Here is a 19,346-nt window from a genome sequence, read left to right on the forward strand (position 1 = left end):
TATAGATGGAGGGCAGTCTATCCCTATTCAAGGATTATATAATGGGTTTAAATTCACCATAAATAGCAGGAGAATTCCCATTCCTACCAAGCAGTACTGTACTGATGATCTAATCTTTCAGAGGCATCTGTGCTTTCAGCAATCATACTGCTAAAAGTATTATTCAAAAGCCTTTGAAGACTGAACCAATACTTATTTTGTTACTATAGGTCAAACATTAGACTATATTCCTCAACATATGGCAGAATATTTCTTTCAAACCTCATAATTTCAGGGATGGATTCTGTAGTATAAGCATGACAAACTGGTGCTTGCTGTTATGAACAATAAATGTAAATTGGATGTCCCTCAGATACAGATCCCATCAAGCTTTTTCCATTATTATCAATGGGTTTTTATTTTAATGCACGTTTACATCTAATTAAACATTTCATAAGTATTATAATTCTCCCCAAGTAATTAAACAAATTTTGAGCATTAAACACTATAGTTTAAACATTTTCTGACTAGTTTACTGAAGAATCTGTATTCAGATGACCACTTATTTCCATATTCAAAGGTAAATAAGACAGAAGGGAAAATGAGGATGATTTAGAATTTTTTGCACAAATGGAACTACAATATCTGGACAAATTAATCTTTTTTTAAAACAGCAGCATCCCTTGTATGTATATACATCTGTATCTATTGATTAATCTAAAGTTGACATAAATGAAGAGTGAAAATCTTAATTTCAGATTATGACTGTTCAAATGAAAATTTTCTATGCAACTGGATTTGAAATGGTAACAAGTTCCGTAAGGACTGCAAAAATTGCACTAAATTCAGCTATGACAAAATCCTTCCTAATGTTGTTTTTCTTTTAATGGGATAATTAAACATCTTCTTACAATGTCCTAGTGAAATAAATGTGTCTTAAAAGTACTGACCTTTATTCTGACTGACCTTCTCATTAGTATTTCCATTCTTACAATTCTGAGAATAGTAACACTATTTATTATTTTTACTTATTTTACTTTATTAATTTATTTTACTTTCTTCCAGGAGATTTACAGTTGTGTGAAAGAGCATCAAGTGTACTTCAAAATTAACTTTTAAAAATCCTGCAAAAAATACCTATCTCATATTGATACTGTTGAGAAAAAGGTGCATTTTCTGTGATTCCTAAAAAAAGGAAAGAACCATTTACTGTATCTACTTCCATTAGTCAACTAAAGAATTTTTAGAGAAAAAGGAGAAATGGATTGCATAACAGTATCTACTGACCACATAAAATCCAAAGGTACATGAAATATATTAAAATATTGCTAGCATGTCCAAATGCAGGGGAAATACTTAGCATCTCAGACATTCCCTGTAATTGAATCAAGATGCAAGAAAAATGAGTAGACTGTTCCTTTATTATTGAGGATTAGGTGTTACCACTGAATAACAACAGTTTTATCTAATTTGTGTAATAATCATTTGTGTGCTGAAATATTGGGTGGTTATACAACCACCCAAATTATCAGTAAAATGCATTAGAAAGTTATGCACTACAGAGACTAACTCTTCAGCTAATCTAATTAATTTCTCCTTTTTAGAGAAAAAGGAGAAATGCATTGCATAACAGTATCTACTGACCACATAAAATCCAAAGGTAGATTAATTTGTTAATCTAACTCAACAAAACATGACTTGGTATCACATATGAAGCTGCTTTCCTAGCAGTAAGATTTTTTTAAGCAAATCCCAGTTGGTTGGCAAGTAATAGAACAAATCTGCAAGACTCTATTTAACTAAAATATGCTATAGTTTGCCCAGTTACCAATCTTCTTTCTTTCAAGGAGTTTAATTTTCAAAGCAGTAAAGCCAAAGATGTCAGTGCTGATCGTTATCAGGGTAGAAACAATTGCAATTTGCCATCCAAGGTAGCTGTAATGAGCTGTAATTTAAAACAGAAAATCCATGATTAACTTATACATTAATGTTCCAAAATGCTCTGAAAAAAAATATTACTAATTATTATTAAAAAAAAAAAAACATTCCATTATATGCAAAGGCTCTGGAGCCAGCCTAGGTAAGTATTTCCATTGACTGCTGGTTGTACCACCAAAGGTGTCTGTAGAATCCAGAGGTTTCATCATTGGCCTCCTTTCCTTCCCCCTGCAAATCACCATATCCATCACCAATCATCAATAATTATCCTATCATGTACCCATCTGACCCTGCAATGATCACTTATTTTTCACTGACAGATCAAGGTGGCTTACTTGGATCTCACCCCATTATTATCTTCTCAATTTCAACTAAACAAAAAGGTGACCTAGTGAGCTCTGTGGTAGCAGACTTGAATCTAGTTTCCCTGGTCCAAGTCCAGCATTTACCATTATGACACTGATTCCCATGTCATTACATGAAATTAGCTAGATGATAGCAAGAAGCTACATAGCTAAATATTTCTCCAGCTATCTATCTTTCATCTATTATCTACAGTGTGCAACCTTACCAACCTAAACCAAACCCAAGACAAAATAATGGGAAGTGAAGCATTTTAATCCTGAAGTTAAGAGATCTCCAACAAGTAGCCATTCAGCCCATTTTGAAAACTATTCTAGGCAGGCAAATTCCATTGCATAATAGCTCTTACCTTCAGAAAATTCCTCCTAACGTTCAGTCAGAATCCATACTTCAAGTGTGGTCTAACCACTTGTAATATGGATTACAATAGTAAGCATGGTATGGATTACAATAGAATCATTATCTTCTGTGATCTGGATGTAATACTCCAGTTAATGAAACCCAAGATTGCATTAGCCTTTTTAGTTGCTCCACTTCCTCTCCAGTGCTCTTTCATATTGCATGCAACCCTCTCTTGTGCTTAGCTGTAGCACCGCCATTTACCTTCATCCAGCAACTGGATAAATAGGGCTTTCTTCAGAGCAATGCATTTTGAGGTGGCATTGCAGGCATCCCACATGCTTTGAACCCCTTGAAAACCTTGTTCATAAGATATTCTGTAGTAAGAACTGTGTATGTAAGTATAATGGTGGACTACAGATGGGATCAGCAAGTGAGGCCTCTACACTAAATTACTACAGTCAGGGCAGTTGTTTTATTCCATCTAATGTAGGGCAGGTTCTACTACTCTGCTACTGCTGAAGTCAGATAATCTGGTCCCCCCCTGAAGTAAAGGAATGAAGTGCCACCAACATAAGCTCCCAAATGGGACTCCCATTTATGCCTGTTTATTTCTGAGTGTTTATTTTATAAAATAAATTTATAATTTATAAATAGGCACCATTCAGATTAGTGAACTGAATGCACACAGAACATCCAAGCACGGTCATCACATTATATAGATAGGTAGGTAGAGCAGAACAAATATGAACAGTTGGGCATAAGACTATATTGAAAGTTACTTTTCTGAATCTATTTAAGACCACCATATCAGAAATATTTCTTATACAGTAGTTAAGACAAAAAAAAAAATGTGTCCAATTTGTTCCTTTTGTTTAAGGAAAACTCTTTTATCTAGCCAATGCTTTGGTGAGTGGGGAAAGGCAATTTTAGCTTATTTTCCCTTCTTTCTTCAGTCCCCTGCCATTGACTCCAGACAATTGGTAGATCTTTTACAACCGTGTAAGAAGTGATAAAGGAAAGCCTGCAGAAGGAGAGGGGGAAAAAAAAGATTTGGGGCAGGGGGAAAGTGACTCCAACCCCCCATTGTTGGACGTTTCTACAGAAACAAAACAACTTCTCTAGCTGGGGGGACAAAATTGGATATAGCCTTTTTTATTATATTTGACATTTAACTGTAGAGTCAACTGATGCAACAAAGTGTTTTACTTAGGGGAATAAACACATAGGAAAAAAACACCCCTCATTCATATCTGATTCCTAAACAAAGCTGTTTTTCAGCTATACATTCCGCTTTTGTTAATATTTATGACAAATCCATGACTGAGAGTATAGGTCGATTTCATAAGAATAGGATTAGCTTTCAAAACAGCCTAGAAAAGTTGCCTTATGTCCCACCCACATGAAAATGTAACACTTTGTATCCATTTCAGCACATGGTCATCAGAAACAAAAATTCTCTTCCATCTGCAAAAGTAGTCTATGTCTTATGAAATGTAAACTACAGCTAAGATGCATGAAATTCTACTGAAACATTTTTTGCTCACAGCTGCAGAATTGAAAAGGTCTCACAAGGCAGCAGGGATCTCCTTTCACAGTTGAGATCAGATTGGATTGGAAACTTAGAACGTACTACGCTGCTTAAGGGTTCAAATTAATTATATTACCATATGGTGCCATATGGACACCATCTTTTTGTAAGCTTCTTCAGGGCCTTATATGGTTATATAGAGGCATATTAAGTATTCTCCATGAATGGATGTATCATGCCTTTTCTCTGCTGAGTAGCATATGCGTCTTCTCTTATTTTTATTTATTTATTTATTTTTATTTTATTTATTTATTCATAGCAGCCTTGTTGAGCAGGTTTTGTTATGACATCCTATCTGTCCTAAAGTCACCCAATGTACTTTAGTGTTGATCACGGATTTGAATCCAGGCTCAGAACTAGTTAGTATTTGGATGGCAGACCATCAAGAAATTAGAAATTGCAGAGCCGTAGGCTATTTGAAAACACATTCCAGAAGAAGACAAGGGCAAATCATTTATTTGATCAAATTTGACTTGAACAAAACTTTACCTTCCTTTACACTTTGCTCTAAATCAAATAATACAGCTGGTTCTTACTTAGGGCAATACATTGGAATCAGGTTAGTCCTTCACTAGGCTTTGGATAGACCAGGATTCTGCCAAAGTGAAGCAAAAAAACTTCTCCATTGCCCTATTGGGAATTTGGATCCTTCTGACATTTCGTGAGCAACTTGGAAAATCAGAGGCAAGCAAAGATAATGTGTCTGCAAAAACTGCAGTACTTTTCCCCCAAAGTTTTAATATAAAGGAAATATCAGTGAGAAGAGATGAAGGAGGAGGAGGTTGGTTCTTTTGTAACCCACAAATTTGTCTTCTAACTCACAGGGAATCCTTGTACTACAGGTCTCTAATCACAGTGCATGGTGAGGTCAACTGAAATGATAGGTATACTTCTGTGCTCTCTACAAGTTCCCTCTTTTAAGCAGGTCATTTAAAGTGTCAGAGAAGTGCTGCTCTTGTACAAATCTCTGTCCATTATCTGTTCAAAATGTGATAGATGCAGCACTCAGAAAAAAGTGTCTACAAAATCACAATTTAAAAGCACCATGCACCAAAAATAAGAAAAATAAACAAAACTTTCTTCCTACATTCCCTCATTAATTACCTATCACTCTTCTTTTTTGCCTCAGAAGGTAGCAGCACCTACCTGATTTTGGGTGATTTTAAAAATTAAGGAGGGCATTATTTGTACCTCACCTTCACCCCCACAGAGGGAGACACAATTACAACCATCCTACTAACCATCAACTAATGTGAAGCTACTCCCTCTGCAAAAATTACCTGCCCTGCTCCTGGTTTGCAAGGCAACCACTTGACATCCAAGTGAACAGCATAAGGTCACCCTTCTAACGTGGAATGTGGCTGGGTGGTTTTCCTCCACCAAAGTTCCTTGTTTTACTGACTTCCTCTCCCACCATGACATCATCTTGATTCAGGAAACATGGACTGCTGATGAACTGCTACTAAATGGATTTCATTCATTCTCAATTGGGGCAGAACCAGCACAGCACAATACACCACAGAAGACAGAAAGGAGGCCTGGGGGTCCTAGTCTCCACTTCTCTATGTGCCATATCTTTATTTTTTTTTCTTTTTTGGTAATAACTTTATTTTTTTGGGGGGGGGGTAATAACTTTATTAAATTTTTAAATAAGAAAGATAAAAACTAACATGAACTAATATTTAAGAAAAAAGAAAGAAAGAGAGAACAAAGCCAAAAGTGCAGAAAGAAAAGAAAGAAAAAAGAAATATAAAGAAATGAATTCCGATTTTCTTTTATGGCAGTTATAGGTATAAATTTAAATTGAACTCTTACTTTAGAGTAAGTAAAGTAAGTAAAAAGGATCATTTTTACCTATCATCTAATATTTTTTATAATTATCAGACCCATATATCATAATTTCATTTTTTTCCCTGCTTCACACAAAAGGTCCAAAAGGGGTTTCCAATTGGCATTGAACTTAATCAGTGTCTTTTCTCAAATCAGAGCTGTCAATTTAGCCATCTCAGCAAACTTCATGATCCACTCTTTCACTGTGGGTAATGTCAAATCTTTTCACCATTGTGTATATAAAACTTTCACTGCTATTATCATATATAAAAACAAAGTTCCATGAGTTTTTTTTCCAACTCTTTGTCAACCAATCCCAAAAGAAACATCTCTGGATTCAGTTGTATATTAATCTTTAAAATCTTCTGAATTAATGTATGTATTTGGATCAAAATTTTTTAGCTTTTTTACACATCCACCAAGCATGATAAAAAGTCCCCTCGTGTTGTTCACATTTCCAACATAGATTCGAAGTACCTTTATACATTTTAGACAATTTTTCTGGTGACAAATACCAGCAATACATCATTTTATAAAAATTCTCTTTAAGATTATAACATAATGTAAATTTCAATCCTTTCATCCACATATTCTCCCATTGTTCAATTTTATGTTACAACCAAAACGCTTAGCTCATTTTTATCATACATTTTTTGTTCTTCTTCTGTTTCAAATCTCAATAAAAGTGTATACATTTTAGCAATAACGTGTTCATCATTTGTACATAATTCTATTTCAAATTCAATCTTACAATATTCAAAACCAAAAGTCCTTTTATCTACTTTAAATCTTTCTAATAATTGTACATAGGAAAACCACTGATACGTGTATCCTTCTAATGCCAAATCCTCTCTTGATTTCATTTTGAATTCTCCCAGGGAAAATTCTAATATATCACCTTAAGTTAACCATTTATGTTTAGTTATCATTTCTCTTCTATAATATTCTTCTTGTGGTGAAAGCCACAAAGGTATTTTCCTAAACAATCTGGATTTATATCTATTCCATGTTCTCAGTATGGCTCATCTAACAAAATGATTTCTAAAGTCAACATTAACTTTAGTTTTATCATACCATAAATAACATGCCACCCAAACCTCAAATCATGCTCTTCTAGGTCCAATAATCTGCTGTTTCTCAGCATCACTCACTCTTTCATCCAAACTAAACAGCAAGCTGCAAAGTATAGTTTCAAATCAGGTAAACCCAAACCTCTTCTTTCTTTATCATTTTGTAACATCTTATATTTGACTTGTGTTTTTTTTTTCCCTGCCACACAAATTTAGATATATCTTTCTTCTACTGTTTAATAGGTACATCAGTTGTCAAAACAGGTACTGTCTGAAACAAAAATAACATACTAGGCAAAACATTCATCTTAATCATAGAAATTCTCCCCAAACAATGACAACTGTAATTTATCCCATCTTAATGTGTCTTTTAACTTCATTCCATGTCTTAACATAATTATTCTGAAATAACATACAGTTCATATTTGTCAAAGTAACACCCAAATATTTTACCTTTTTCTCAATCTTGAAACCCATTTTGTTCATCTATTCTGTTTGATCTTGTGCCTTCATATTTTTTCTTAGCATCTTTGTCTTCTGTTTATTAATCTTAAAACCAGCTAATGTACCAAATTATTTTAATGTTCTCATTAGTAATTCAATCCCCTTTCCAAAACCAGCACCAGATCATCTGCAAAAGCTCTCAACTTGTCTCTTTTTAAATTTTTACACTGGTTATTCTCTCAACTTGCCTTATATCTCTATTTAAAACTTCAAGAACCAAAATAAACAGAAGAGGGGATCATTGTCTTGTGTCCCCTCAGCAACCTTGTCTTGTTCTTCTTTGTATCTTGCAAGGTTTTGTTAGAACTCCACTAACAATAATTTGTGCTGTCTGTGAAGTATAAATCGATTTTACAGATTTTATAAAGTTCTCTCCAAAGTTCACATCTTCCAAAACTTTAAATAAAAAGGGAAAATTTAAGTTGTCAAAAGCTTTCTCTGTATATAAGAAAATTAGTGCAGCTTGTTTTTCATTATGCTGTTCCAAGTATTCTATAATGTCCAACACCATTCTGACATTGTCTTTTAACTGTCTATTAGGTAAAAATCCACAGTGGTCTTCATGAATAATTTCAATTATTTTCAGAATTATTTTCAATCTGTCTGCTAAAATTGTTGTAAGCAACTTATAATCATTATTCAATAATGATATTGGTATGTAATTTCTTGTTAAAGTTAGATCTTGCCCCTCTTTAGGTATTAATGCTATATTAGCCTCTTTCCAAGTCTCTGGCATTTTCCTCCCTGTAGTATAGAATTCATTGTATTTTGGAGGGGTTGTAGAAGTTCATCCTCAAAACATTTATAATAAGAACCTGGTAATCCATCTGGTCCTGGTACTTTTCCTGGTTTTATCTTTTTTATAGCTTCAGAAACTTCCCTTACTGTTATAGGTCCATTCATAATCTGTCTTTGGTTCTCTGTAAGTTTTGCTAAGTTTTCTTTTTTTTAAGTATTCATCTATTTTTTCCAAAACAAATATCATGCCCTTTATACAAGTTAGAATAATACTGATGAAAAGTTTTTTGTATAGCCATATTGTCCGTTAATACAGTATCTCCCTCTTGAAGTTTCAAAATCAATTTCTTTTCTTTCTCTTTTCTTAATTTATATGCTAACCATTTCCCTGGTTTGTTCACAAATTTAAAATTCTTTTGCTTTGCATAGTTTATCTTTGTTTCCAGTTCTCTTACTGTTAACACAGATACCTGTTGCTGTAAAAATTTAATTTAATGTGAAGTGCTTATTTTTTCTGGTGATTTAATTCTTCTTCTTTTCATCTCATCAAGAATAGCCTGTATTTTCTCTTGTGCCTTTTTTTAAGTTCAGTATTATGTTATATGAAGTAACCTCTAATGCAAGCTTTACATGTATCCCAAAACCATTCTTAAGTCAGTTCCTTTATTTAAGTTATTTTCAAAAAATCCTATTAATTTCTTTTTGCAATCCTCCACCATGTTCTTCATGGCTGAACAAAACAAAAACAAAAAACCAAAATCATCCTGGAAGATGGCAATGGCAAACCATAAAAACTGCACAGATGCAGTCATCAATCAACCTTGACTTAAGATCGACTTTACCTTTTCCTGTCTCTTTTAGTCTATCACCATTACTAAAACATGGAAGCAAATTTCAAATGTCCTTCAATAGTCCCAGGTAAGAGGGAGTTTGTTTAATCACTGAGATGCCGTTATGATGCTGCATAACTTTCTTTACAGCATAGTGCCCTCTGCTGAAAATCCAAACAGTTTGAGGTCCAAAGGAAATCCACCAGGTTTGTTTGGGAAGCTAAAGAGAAAAAGGGTTTTCTTTTTAACTCAGTTCTTTGTCTCATTCCCTACTGCACACCCAATTTCTGAATAACAGAATAGTGTTTTGATATCTTTTTATCTCTTTGAAGCCTGATAGGGAAACTTTTCTTCCTTGTTTTCAATCTTACTGTAACTCAGTTCTCTTTTTTAGTTTTTTAGTCTTTCATTTATTTATTTATTTATTTTATTTACAGAATAACATTTATGCTGACATTATTCAGCTGTATTTTAATCACACTGCTGTCTTCCCCATTATGTCTCTGTCTGAAAGATATTATCTCCCACACCTTATTATCTCACTATTTTGGGGTAATTTCTCATTTTGCTTTCTGTTTCTATTAATTTCTCATCTCTGTGTATATAAATCTTCCCTTATGCAATACATTGCAACTTTATTTTTTTTTATTTTACTCCTTATTCACAATTGATCCAACTGGCTTGTTCTCTTTTAAAAGGATACTAAAAACTTTTTTTGCCTATTCTTGATTTTCTTTTATCATTCTTTTGTATTTATCACTTTTTTAAAAAGAAAATATCTTCACCTACTTCATAATATACTCCATTTTACTGAAAGATCCATATCTACTTTTTGATACAGTATTCCACACACTATAAATAAGATATCATGAACATTTGAAATCAGCCTGTAACTTGTAGAAGACAGTAGCAATTCTTGAGATTGAGTCTGAAGGCTACCAGGTACCAAATTAGTGTGTGTATGTATGTATGCATGTATGTATGTATGTATGTATCAAACAGATTATACCAAAAGCGCAAGCAACATTTGATTATATCTTCATTAGGAAATGGAGAAAGAGTCATGGAAGAGAGTAGGCTGAATGACAGAAAGAAAGAGCAAAATTGAACATGACCCCCCCCTTTTTTTTAAATTAAAACCTTGCCTTAGTCATCTAAGTGACTAAGTGTTAAAAGTGGAAATATATTGGTTTGGATCCAATTGGGAATTTAAGTCCAACTGAAATCAACAATCCTCTTTGGTTAAAAGGCTGGCACTGCACAGTCTTCTTGTCTAGTCGGACAGATTTATTCATTTCACTGAGGCTTATTTCCAAGCAACTTTAATCTGGATCCAACTAATCATTTATTTATCCAACAAATATATATACATACATACCTAAAACAGAGAATAAATCTCATGCATCTCTCCAAGTAAGCTTATGCCAAATTAGGTTGTTAGTCCTAAAAGTGTCTAAAGCTCTTAACTGCTTTTGCTACAATAATCCTTTACACTATCTTAGCAGGAGAAGTCCTGATACTCAGAGAGATGTGGGGGAAAATGTAATTGGATAAAGAAAGAAATCAAGCTTCAGCTCTCTGCTCACTTAAAATGGGCTCTGTAGGCTATAATAGTTAATAGCACTTGCTTCCTATGCTATCTTTTGTTATAACTAGATTTTTTTTTGTTATGCATTAATATTACTCTCACTGAAGACACAGCTTAAGGCAAAGGAATGATTTTGGGTATTTTTCCCACTCTAATTTTCATCATAATACAAATTTGCTTACACCATAATGATTTAAGTGGCATACATTTACAGAGCAAACTTCTAATGGGTTAGCTTTTAAAATATGTGATTTTGCTTCATATTTGGAATGGCCACTTATGTGTGTGTCTTTGTGTATCTGCATCTATATATATCTTGTCTCAATATATTAATCAAATGGTTAAAAAAAAACCAAGTATGGATTCATGTTAGGATTTGTAAAAAATGAGCTCAAAAGAAGGTAATTATCCTCTTCTGATAAAATAAGTCTGAATTCTGATGCTGCCACTATGATGCCATTCTCATCTTGATATTGTTTCTTTAATAATGAGAAAAACTGGATGGTGGTGGGGTGTGTGTGTGTCACAGATATGATATGTAATTTCAGACTTGCACAGCTTCTGTCCCATAATTTCCTATGCTTATTGCCAAAACAAACTTAATCCTAGATAAACGATGAAGTCCTTGAGTTCCAAATTTTATGTAATTCTAAAATTACTATGCCTTAAATTGCTTAACCATAGAGAATATCATGATTAAGTATAGCAAGTAGAGTCTAAAATAAATGTTTGCACTGTAAAGGCTTCTGTTAAGGCAGCGGTTCTCAAAGTATGCTCAGGGGACCCTAGGAGTCCTTGAAACCCTTATGGGGGGCCCGCAAAGTCAAACAAACAAACAAACAAACAAATAATATTTTAACAATGAGATAGTTTAATAGGCATTTCATCTTTCCCTCTGCCTATTCCTCAATGACATGAGCATGTGACAACATGAATTGGTTTTTTTGCCCCAGAATGGCAGATTTTATATTAAGTGCCTTTTATATGAAATAATTTGGTTTAAATTAGATTTCTTCAAATGAGCTCAGTTTCCTCACAGACTCCAAGACCAGTCTAGCCCTGGCTAATTTCACAAAACGAGATGAGAAAGGTGCAATGAACACATGACTGACCTCAAGCACTGAACAGCTTATTTTTCACACTACACAAAATGAAAAGTTCACAGTAACTTGACCAGAGCGCCCATGCATTTTGTCCAACTCTATAGCATTCAACCTGGAAAAATGTCTGGTAGCATGGTTACAATGTGCCTTTAAGGACTGAATTGCTTAATCCTAGGAGACTTTTCATCAACAGAAAACCCTGCTGGCCAAGAGTGAGTAGATACAATGATGATGGAAAAGCCTTCATACAAATAATATTAAAGACATTTTCCCAGAATAACTGAGGTTTAAAGATAAGCCAGAGGAGAAAGTTTTGATATCTTAGTTAATATGTCACACATTATTGCTTCCAACACCCTCTGTTACATAATATATTTATAACTGGATCACATTCCTTGTATTTTGATCAAAAAGGATTGCATCAATACCAACTTGGAGGAACAGCTGGGAACACAACCAACCCTACTACCCTAAAATTCACACCCCAAAAACATAAAAAGTCTTATTTTTTCTCCAGGGCTTCCTGTAAAGTAGCAGCAAGTCAACCATACCTGCTTGTGCTCCCAGCAAGAACTGGTGGGAAGAAGCCAGATCTCACATAGGAATCTTGGTCACCGTTTTATACGGTATAAAACGTCCCACAGTGACTCCTTTATTGCATCCACAGGGGGCCAAATGACAGAGGGACGAAGCTTACAGTGTAACATGAGTTTTATTGTTTTGATGAAAGCCTCAGATCCTGTGGATGCCTCTGAATGCAGCTGCTGTTAATCTTCATATATTGGGTTCAAATCCTGATTAATAGTACCACTACCTACCAATTTGCTACTATTAACACCTCTTTACAGTTTTTCCACCCAGAGGCAGTTGCCTTCCTCAGGAAGATTGATCTGTCTCTCTTGCAACAATAGGAAAAGAGATATAGGACAAGAGCTATTCAGTTCCCACTTTTCAGTCTGGTCCTCTAAGGAAACCCAACTCTAGCTCTACAGTTACATGAGAAAATGTGACCTAGCAGTTCTTGCAATCTCAGTTAGAATTTTCCTAAGTAAAGCAGCTCTTCCTTCCTTCTTCCCTTCTTTCTCCCTACCCCTTTCTTTTCCCAAACAATATCACGCTTGATTTTGGAACTGCTGGTTTATTCTCAGTATTGTATCAATTGTGTTTGGAATCTGCATCAGTGATATGATCATTCAGCTTTGCCTGTTATGAAGAATAGCTGATGCTGATTTTCCAAATTGTGCACAAAATGACAGAATGAAAGCAGATACACTTAAAGTACAGCAGTAATTTAGTAATAAGTTGACTGTACAGCTTTGTATAAAAAGGTGAGTAATTACTGGGTACATATCCTATATAACCCAAACATCTTTTGGATTTTTTTTTCATGTGTTCCTTTTTTGCTAAAATACACTGTCTGATTTACATTAATTTAATCCTGATGCTTTTTTTTGGTGTGCATTTGAGAAACATTATATATTATAAATATTCCTAATTCCTTCTAATCAATTGTGACTAGACTTTAGACCCTTACAATTATGGACTCAATTCGTACCATGTTCAACTTCCTCAGTCTTAATTTCTTATTTGAAAAAAGTGAATGGTATGGTAAAGGATACTGCAACTATACTGTGGTTTTATATAATTGATATAGTATATTCTAGGATTTGCTTCCTTTATCAGTTCAATAGCATTAATGTTGCAAACTTGAATTAATGCAAGTAAAGTTTTAATTGCAAATTGCAGTTAAATTCTTGAAAGACTCATAAGTGTGTGTCAACGATATATACCCTCTAGTACCAAACTGATTAATTATATTTTAGAAATGCAACTAATTTGCATTTCATTAAGAAGTATTCTGGTTTTCCAAACAATAATAAAAATGCAAACTGAACCCAGATGTAGTTTGTATATTGGCTTATTTTTTTCCTAAGCTAATTTGGTTCTCCTGAATTATTGGAATATGGAAATTCTATACTGAAAAATTGAATGACAAATTTAAAGGTGTCCCTTTCTTCTAATCATAAATAAGAGGTAGTTTCTTCAATGGCAAGTTTTCACACAGCTTTCCTTCATGCTACTTGAAAAGGGCAGCTATTTAAGTCACACATTATAGAAGCCTGACTCTTACCTATCAAAAGCTAGACATTTAGGCTACAGTCCTATATCCACAGAGAATTATAGTTCTGAGCAGAGTATGACAAGATGGTGTTGTTATTTTAATTTTAAAAGCTGTAACTAAGTGCAAACTCTAGGAAACTTCAATGTTGTATGACTGGAACAGTGAAGAGACAAGCCTCTATACTGGTGAGATCGTAGATAATGGGTTATCTTCCACCCCCAACCCAAATATGGGGACAGGATGAGGGCAGAATATTCTCTAGCTTGCAAGCTGTTTGCTTAATTCCTGGTCCACTTTTCAGAGTGCATGTAAGTCCCAATGAATTTGCCTGGAGCTAATTCAGCCCTTGGGTTAATATAGATTCCCCATTCCTGGCACATACCATGCATTTTCCAAAGAGAAAGCTTGAGTGCTACTGCTAATCAAATGATTTTACCATATAGCATCTTTCATTTAATGGGAAACCAAGATGGAATTGAATCTTTCGTTATTTTTCCAAACCACAGCTGGAAAACTGCCATGCCGCTATTCATATTATGATTTCAGTTGACTGGATTTTCAAGGTTCCCCCCCCCCCCAATTTCTGACAGAATCCCCATGATCCCTCATCTTTGATAAATTTGGGACAGCGCCATCTGAAAGAGGTATTCTTGCTGAATGGAAACATTTTCATTGTCAGACATCAAAACATTTCTCTGGACACTTTTAGAAGTACTTGTGATATTTAGCATCTGCCTTTTAACATGTATGAAAACTAAAACTTTCCTCAATTGAGGAAAGATGACAGACTTGTGGATTTTGAAATGGGAGATTGGTGAAAGTACGTATTGAAAAATAAATAGAGACTTTTGGATTAATGCAGAAAGTCGCATTAAACTGCATTAATATGCAAAAGAATTTTTATGGTTTACTCAAGGCTTGCTTAATCTTAGGAAAATGCTTTCTTCTAAGAAAAGATAATTCTGCTAAATAGAAGAATGAAACAAAAGAACAAAATAACTGGAATACTGACTATGGAAGTTTGATTTGATAAGGATTCTCAAACAAACTGGAGAACATTTTCTGATTTATGCTTTTTCTGTAAAACGGGAATGCTATTATGAAAGATTGGGCAATTCCTGGCATATGGGAGTTTAAATTAAATAGTTTCCCTGTGAAGGAAATTACTTCAAAATTTTGGATATGATACAACAGAATGAATTTTTAAAAAAGTAAGAAGGATTTTCTCCCTTCTGACAAATTGATATATTTTCCTTATTAGGTAGCAAAGGTGAAATGGTTTTAGTATGAAAAATTGTAATTGCATTGCAATTTGAATAGTATGCAAATTTATTTTGACTAATAATTTCAAAAAGCCATTCAATCTACCAAAATCCTTTAATAGCCTTCCCAGGTTGCATTGCTATATCTGTTTACATAAGAGCAAGCCCAACTGGCAATATCAAAGTAAAAAAAGAAAGTCCCATGAAAACAAATTAATTAATAAAGATGTACAGTACATCTCAAGAAACTCAATCAAGATGAGATGCTGGGGTTTGAAAATAAATGGTGCAACTTCTCTAGGTGGTTCCCCTTTCCACTATTTTAAAATTTATGTTTTATTTTTATTTTATTAAACTAGTTATTTGCATTTGATTCTTCTTGTGGAAAAATGAATTAGAATTAACAATGTGGCACGTTTCTACGGTTGGTATTTCTAGTGTGTGAGTTCATGTAGCCTGTTGCTCAAAGACATATTATATTCTTAGTTCTGTCAGCCTCATTATGCCCACATCATAAAAGAATCATGTTACCAAGCCATTTACTTTCCTTTAAGGAAAATATTTTGCAAATCATGGCAGAGTCAGCAGCCAAACCATCGTCACACAAATATAGCACACAAATATATTGAATTTGAGGAATGAGATTCTTCCAACAAGAAAAATAAACCTAACACTGCTTGGCTATAATTATTCTAAATTACTCTTGCTACAACAGATGCCTTTGGAAGCACAAATGAATGTAACAGTTTGCACTGTCCTTAGCTCCTGACAATTTCAGCTAGGTTAATAATTTTTCTATTATTTTGCTTCAATATTAAAAAGCAGAATCCTAATGCTGTTTAACCATCTCCTGGTTAAGTTTGCTGGGGCTCAGGCACAAACAGAATATATTACAGATAGTCCTCAGGTTATGACAGCAGTTGGGACTGGGATTACTACCACTAAGCAATGGGGTTGTACAGCATGATGTCATGTGACCGCATCACTTAGCAACAGCAATCCAGGCAGTCCTGGTTGTCATCGTAACCCCAAGATGTGCAGGTTGTTAAGTGGGAAGCGGTGGGAGTCCCAGGTAAGGAGCGTGGGGGTGCCAGAGTGGGTTGGGGGAGTCCCTAGGAGACCTGGAACAGGCTCCGCATGAGTTGGGGGAGGGGGTGTAGTCATTGAGAGAAAGAGGGTGTGGGTGTGTACGAGTGCAGGCAGGCTGAGGGAAAGAGAGCGTAGTGCGGTACAAACAAAGGGAGGCTAAGAGAAGGAGGGCATGGTGGGGCGCGAATAAAGGGCGGCCAAGGGAAGGAGGGCACAGCACGAGCAAAGGAAGGCCAAGGGAAGGAGGGTGTGGGTGCGTGTGAGCGCAGGCAGGCTGAGGGAAGGAGGATGTGGTGTGGTGCAAGTGAAGAGAGGCCAAGGGGAGGAGGATGCGGGTGTGTACACATGAAAGTGCATATTTACTCATTGGGGCTTGAACTCATGTACCTTTAACATAATTCTTGGATACAGCATAACTAATATATGCATGACTTTGGTCCTTTGTCACATATGAGATCTCAGTAAGTATTCTGAAAAACAGAACCCTATGCCTCTCTTATTGGCTGTTATGTTAAAGCTGACATGGAAAGCTAGAACATTTGGCAGAAAGGAAAACAGAAGATTTCAATAAGTGTATTAGCCCATTCTCTCCAATCAACATGCAATCTATCTTAAGAGAAAAACAGGCATTCAAATTACCTTTGGAAAGATTCCATAAAGTTTGGCATCAATAGTTTCAAGCTGAATGATTTCATTTTTATAAGATTTGCACAGAAAACTGCTTCCTGATGTTTGCTTTCAAGGTGGAATACTGCATGCAAAAATTACAGGTTTTTAGGAGGATTGGCGTGTGCTGCCAAAAATCTGCACTTAGATATTTCAGATGTTGGAACTGGTTTAAAAAAAACTCTATTTCCTTATTTGATTTTTTTCGTTATTATTATGAGCACTTACTCCACCCTGAAGTGAGTTTATTCTATCCAATAGCTACTGACATGAATTCTGAGGCCTTCTAGTCCATTTCAAACAAAAGGCATGTTTTTAAGCAGAGCTGGACATTAAATACTATCCTTAAGTCTCAGAAGCCCTCTATCTCCAAATGTCTCCTCTCCTTTTCTTTGATCACCTGTTTGTTATGTCAGTGGTTGCCAGGGGCAACGGCCACTCAATGCAAAAGGATCCATTGCTCCCTCCCAGGGTCAACAACAACTCACCTTCTGACCAATCACCAGAATGATGCACTCTAAGAAAGCCACAGCAGCCAGCTGTGCAAGCAGTTTAAAATGCCCCTCTTTAAGGACTCCCCATATAAGCTGCCTGTGAGGAGTAGCAAAGTGTTTCTGAGAGCAACATACCTTAGACAAAAGGAAGTGATGGGTCAAGAGAATAGCAGATACAGGTTTATCTCAATTCACCCTGGGTATTGGTCCATTGTCTGATGTATTTACTTTGTTGTGATGAATGTTAGAGCTAGCTAGTGTTTGTGATAGGAATACTAGAACAAAAAGAAAGAAAATAGAACTTTTTCTCTTCTCTCTTCCCTTTCTCTGTCACCGTAAAGCCTAGTGGACAATAGGAGAGGCAGTTCTGTGTTAAATGAAAAGAAAACATGGAAGACATTTTTGGGAGATAGGTTAGCAAGAAGGGATGGAAGAACCTACTGTGGACACTATTTTCTAAACATTCAAATTAATATGGAAAAATTATTTTATCATCTCACACTTCATTATTTTCAGAATGAAGATCATTTTCAAATCCATCCAAGAAGAATTTTGGAGCACTTCTAATGATGACTGCAGATACTTTATATGCTGAGGGCATGAGATGAAAATGTCAGTCTTGGAGCTCAGGATAAGAATCTTATTTTCCAATGTAACAGAGAATAAAAAAGGCAATGAACCTGAGTCAGTGCGCTAGATAGTACTGGACTAAAACAACTAATGATTAGAGGCAACTTCCACTAGTACAGCAAAGCTATCATTATCATTAGATATAAAACAGAAACATAAGAAATGCTGATTCATTCAACCACGGTTGTGCATTAGATTTTCTTATTTATTTATTTATTTATGTTAAGTTTAGCAATGTTGGTTCTGGGAGCAATTACAGTGCTTAGTATTCTGTTTAAAATTTCAGCCAACTGTATCTTTGCCCACCTACACTGGGTTCTCATTACCATTACCCAGTCTGGCCTACAACCCCCAATTAGCATCAACTACCACTATAATCCTTTACTGAACCCTATTTAAAGCTAACTTCATGCACTTTGCATAGCAAATTCCACAGGGTATCTATTGGCCACACCAAGAACTATTTAGTGTAGGAGTCTCAATCTCAAATTGCCACAAGTATTGCACAAGGACTAATTCATTGTCCAAGGACCACAGCACTGAAAAGATTTCATACACAGACACAAAAACATCTAGTAACTCAAAAATGAAAAGCTGTGAAACAGCTTTTTCACATTGGCCAGTTAACAGGTACCTTTTTCCATTATTCAGAACACCAATATTTGGTTATATTATTGGGTTGTTTTTGTTCAAGATATAATCTAGGACACCCATCTAGGAGCTGCCCAAATCCTCCTTCATTTTTCTTTCTCTCTCCTTGCTTTCCTTTGTTTTTTTTTTTTTTTCTCTTTTGTCCTTCTCTTCTTTCTCCTTACTGGTAGAGTTCCTCCCTCCCTCCCTCCCTCCCTCCCTCTTCCCTTGCTTGCTGCTTTCCCACCTGTTGCCTGGTTGACCAGATCTGTTTCTTGGCAGCCTTCTCTAATCTCCTGGTCAGACCCAGCCTCCCAACCCATCTTTTCTAGCCAAGCCTTGCCTTCCTGTTGCTCCTGCATAGAAAGCCACATGCTGCCCCCATGTTCTATGGAGTATAAGAGATGGTGGAGGTTCCTAGAGAGTGGTGCTAGTCACACGACTAGCTTTGAGCTCACCAGGCTCCACCCTTGCCAAAAGACACACCAGATCAAGCCAAAGAGAGTTGCCAGAGTGCTACTGTTCCCAGACTATTTCTCTTCCTGGAACACTTCCCCTGGTCTAGCTTGCATAGATACAT

The 19,346-nt window shown here is 35.4% G+C and overlaps 1 protein-coding gene across 1 annotated transcript in view; it reads right to left on the reverse strand.

Moving 5' to 3' along the window:
* Positions 1 to 261: 261 nt before the first annotated feature.
* The window catches only part of WDR27 (WD repeat domain 27), a 79,828-nt gene continuing 60,743 nt past the window's right edge, over positions 262 to 19,346 (reverse strand). Inside the window, exon 24 of the mRNA XM_088143220.1 lies at positions 262 to 1,924. Within this exon, the coding sequence (XP_087999346.1) occupies positions 1,877 to 1,924 (48 nt within the window). The 3' untranslated portion in view covers positions 262 to 1,876. The remainder of the gene's footprint in view (positions 1,925 to 19,346) is intronic.

The sequence above is a fragment of the Python bivittatus genome, unplaced genomic scaffold, assembly GCF_059951505.1.
Source record: "Python bivittatus isolate LINGU-HERP-01145 unplaced genomic scaffold, Pbiv_v1 ctg000020_np1212, whole genome shotgun sequence".
NCBI lineage: Eukaryota > Metazoa > Chordata > Lepidosauria > Squamata > Pythonidae > Python > Python bivittatus.